This window comes from Hordeum vulgare, chromosome 4H (assembly GCF_904849725.1).
Source record: "Hordeum vulgare subsp. vulgare chromosome 4H, MorexV3_pseudomolecules_assembly, whole genome shotgun sequence".
In the NCBI taxonomy this organism is placed as follows: domain Eukaryota; kingdom Viridiplantae; phylum Streptophyta; class Magnoliopsida; order Poales; family Poaceae; genus Hordeum; species Hordeum vulgare.
In genome coordinates, this window is record NC_058521.1 from 580,496,554 (window position 1) to 580,501,098 (window position 4,545).

At 44.7% G+C, this 4,545-nt stretch overlaps 1 protein-coding gene across 1 annotated transcript; it reads right to left on the reverse strand.

Moving 5' to 3' along the window:
• Positions 1 to 308: 308 nt before the first annotated feature.
• LOC123447225 (cytochrome P450 711A1-like) lies at positions 309 to 3,947 on the reverse strand. Its single transcript, XM_045123807.1, has 3 exons — positions 3,449 to 3,947; positions 1,321 to 2,182; positions 309 to 745 (listed from the first exon to the last, which is right to left on the reverse strand). Exons 1-3 carry the CDS (start codon positions 3,940 to 3,942, stop codon positions 413 to 415), a joined length of 1,689 nt encoding a protein of 562 aa, XP_044979742.1. The 5' UTR covers positions 3,943 to 3,947; the 3' UTR covers positions 309 to 412.
• Between the last annotated feature and the right edge of the window lie 598 nt (positions 3,948 to 4,545).

Here is a 4,545-nt window from a genome sequence, read left to right on the forward strand (position 1 = left end):
ATGAAATGTCCCACGTATCAGGTGCGCTCAAAATATCCGCATTGCCGCTAAATATGGAGGCTCCTGGGCTGGGTATGTAGCGCCCTCCAAAATTTAAAGGTGATTGAAGGCAGGATGGTGACTCTACTAGAGTGGTCTTTTTCGGTCAAAAAGCAGTACTACCTTTGTCCAAGTGTATAGGACATGCACGTATTTTTAGGTTATCAATTTAACTAGCTAAATATATATTATGGTGATATGACGAAAATTATTATGGTGATATGACTAATACCATGGCTCTGCTAGTGTGTAGAAACCAAAGCATCAAGGACCAATGGAACACAACTAATTAATAAGTGTGGGGTTGCAAAGTGAATTTAACAACAACAGAAATAAGGAGTAGTTTGTAGGCGTGCATGCGTGCACACACACATCATGCCTTCCTGTCGATGACCTGGAGCTTAACACCGTGCTTGAAGTTGGTGATGATGGAGAATTGCAGCTGCAGTGGAGACTCCATGCTGGGGGAGTGCCTGAAGACATAGCGCCCGTAGAGGTATATGACGACGAGTTTGAGCTGCTGGAACGCAAACTTCTGGCCGGGGCACGATCGAGGGCCGATGCCGAAGGGGATGAACGCGTAGGGGTGCCTCCGCTTGCACTCCTCGCTCTCGGGATCGAAGCGCTCCGGACGAAATGCGTCGGGCTCCTGGAACTGCTCCGGGTCTCTTCCTAGCACTTCCGACGCTAGCCACACCCAAGTTCCCTGCACACGTACCCCCATTTTAAAACACTTCTTCGTTAGTCCCTCCTTTTCCGTTCATAAGTCTCGTTCATATTTTAGATCAAATTTTGAGAGAAAATTGCACAAACCATCAACTATCGAGAACATATATGCATATGACCCCTACTCTTTGGATCTGTTGAACAAAACACCACATATTGGTGTAGACCATTGCATCTAGCTAGATCTAACCTTTGATTTGATTATGTTCATATGATTCCTAACATGTGGGTCCCACTTGTAAGTGCACACGTGGCAAAACATATGCCGCATCATCTAACTTGGGCTTAGCTGCAAGGGGATACACCAATCGGTGGTGTTTTATGCAACAAATCTGAAAAAGTATGTGTTTTGTGCAAAATCAACACTAATCGTTGGGTCTTTATGCAATTGTCTCCAAATTTTGATGAAAATTTTAATTTAAATAAAAAAGTCATCTGTCTAAATTATAATATTTTTATATTTCACTATTCGAATTCATGGTTGAAGTATATATTTTTAATTATAATTAAATATGTAGGTTGACAAATTATAAGGCAGGCAGGTGACACACTAACCTTAGGCAGGAAATAGCCTCCAATCTCAACGTCGTCGGTTGCTTCCCTTGAGAGCACCGGGGACCCAACAAAGAATCTCATGGTCTCCTTCAAAACCTGCTCCAGATAGGGGAACTTGGTGCGGAGGTCGTCGGCGTCGGGCGCCGTGTTCTTGGGCTCAAACGCGTCGATCTCCCGGAGCAGCTTCTCCTCCACCACCGGGTGCATCGCCACGAGGTAGGCCAGGCTCGACAGCGTGAAGGACATGGTGCCGGAGCCTGCGATAAGGTGCTCGTAGGTGAGCGCGCTCACGTAGTCCGGCGTGAAGAGCTCCCTCATGGACTCGCTGGTTTCTATGGCGTTGAGCAGCACGGAGAGGAAGTTCTTCTGTCCGTCCCTCCGGCTGTTCGCCTGCGCCGTCCGCTCCGCCACGATGCCGTCGAGCTCAGCGCTGAGCGACGCGTTGCTGTCGTCCATCCGCTGGTCCACGGAGCCCGGCACGCGCAGCAGCAGCTGCCGCAGCGGCTCCTGGAGCGCCGGCAGGAACGTGCCGGCGACCATGGATAGGGAGCCTGAGAGGTCCATCTTGAGCGACGTGGTGGCGTACAGGTGCTTCTGGATGAAGTCGCCCGACACGGCGCCGTCGATGCCTTTCTCTCCTCCTTGTTCGTTGGTGAGGCCGAAGTCGACGCCGAAGGCGGCCTGGCCGATGACGTCGGTGAAGAGCCTGATGGAGAGGTCGGAGAAGGTGATCTCCTCGCCGGGGAAGAACAGGCTGCCCGCCCGCTCGATGTATGGCTGGATCGCCGGGATGAGGCTCGCCAGATGCGACGGCTGGTAGATGGAGATGATCACGTTCCGCATGGCTTGCCATGTCGAGCCCCTGCACATGCATGCATGCGGTTAGTTTGACCAAAATTGTACCCTCCATTCTAAATGAAGTGAAGTTCTAACTTTGGAGCAAGTACAATAAAATGATGTAGGCAGATTACATATAAGACTTAAAATATTATGTTGTTGGTGAATTGGAGAAAAGAGAAGATGAGAAAGAACAACAAAGAGAGGTGGGCTATGAACTAACAGACTAACAGTGGGCTACAAACGTGCTGCTAAACACTATGTCAAAGAGTAAGGTAGGCGATAATTCAACCCAGAGCCTGTGAACAGTACCGTGATTTACAGTAGAAAAAAAAAATCAAAAAATCTAATTTTTTTTATGGTGTGAGATGCTCCTGTGGATGAACTCCATACAAATTTTTTGTTAAGTTTGGACATTCAAGGAGGTGGTGGCAAAAATAACAAAATCAGACATGAACAATACACTTTTCAAAAGTTTCCCAGACATTTAAAATTTGTCTATTTTGCGACGAGCTCCTTGAATGTCCAAACTTCACCAAAAAAAATGCGTGGATTTCATGCACAGAAGCATCTTGCACCACACAAAAAATTGATAGTACATATAGATTTTTTGAAAGTCAACTTTACAAACTATGACCAAATTTATAGAGAAACTATTTATATTTACAATATCAAATATATACAATGGGATGTATCTATAAGGGTAATTTGGTATTCTTGATGCATATATACGATCCATGCTCTTATACCAAGTCAAACCTTGTAAAGGCTTTTTGCCAGGGAGAATATTTTAAAGTTTCGTCAACTCTATAATACAGTAGTACATACTACTCCTTCTGTTTTCTTTTACTTTACATATAAAACCTGTCTAAAGTTGAACTAAAATTTGACCATACTTATATTTAGAAAAATCGATACTTACAATATTAAATTTATATAATATGAAAAATAATTTCATAATACATCTAATAATATTGATTTGGTATTGTGAATATTGATGTTTTCCAGATAAATATGATAAACTTTATTGTATGTGACTTCACACAAATCTTCTATGCAAAGTAAAAAAGAAACGGAAGGAGTAGGATTTACAACATCGAAGTACACAAATACATTTTATGACAATTCTAATAAAACAAATTTAATTTTGTACATGTTGATTTATTTTTCTGTGGGCTGCAATCAAACATCAAGAATTCCAACGCACAACAACGCTAGAACATTAAATAACATGAAATGGAGTGGGTATCTAATTAACACGTAAGCAGTGTATGCGTATGTAAGTACGTACTTGGTGAAGAGGAGGCTCTTGTATTGGATGGGCGAGCTAGCGATGGTGACCGGCACGCTCCTGTCGACCATGCTCTTGAACTTCTTGATGCCGGCCTCCCTGCACAGCTCCGGGTCGGCGACCACCACCACCGGCTGCCTGCCCATGTAAAACCTGTAGATAGGCCCGTATCGCTTTGCGAGGACGCCGAACGCCTGCGAGCCATGCTTGTCCAGCAGCGGCAGGTGGCCGAGGAGGCCGTAGGCGAGGGGCCCGGGGACCCTGCGCAGCCGCCATGACGGCGCGTAGAAATACACAGCGAATGCACCGGCCGCCATGGCCGCCACCGTGAACAGCATCGCCGGGAACGACCACGCCAGCGGCGAGCCCACCTGGCTCCACCGTAGCGCTGCTGCTCCCGCCCCCTCCATTGTTTGTTTTGTGCAACTAAGCTCTGATGCGGCGATTGCTTCTTTCTCGCTCGGGGACATGGTCATAGTAGCAGCACTTATCATACATAGCCTTGCAGAGTTGCAGTGTCGCGGTCATGGCTGCCGCCCATATGGGAGTTTTCTTTAGCGAAACTGAAAAACTAAAGGTGCAGGTTTCGACCGGGTAGTTGGATGCCGCAAATTTCGTTTGAGGATGTATGCATACACAATCAGATACGAGATATTCCACTCAATTTGTTTTAACACATGCGATTTCTTCTTTTTTTTTTAGCCCCAATCACTGACAGCAGGAATTTATTGCACTCAACATATTTTATTCTTTCAATCAAAAATCACTCATCCGTATTTTTAGCATGATTTCACACTCCATAATACTTTTAACTTTTGAATAAATGATCCATTTTTCAATACATTTGCAGACCTGGGTTCATGACATTTAAATCTTTAAAACAAGATCAATGTTGGACATGGTTTGAACAAGTTCCAAATTTGAATGTTGATACAATATTGAAACTTATACTATACTCCTTGCATCCATAGGGTCTAATACGTATTTTGAGGTAGTCTTCGACCAACAATAAATTATTAATAGATGAGATGTACTTCCTCTGTACCGTAATATAGGTCGCTGGAGTAGCTAAAGTTTAGCTACTCCAGTGACCTATA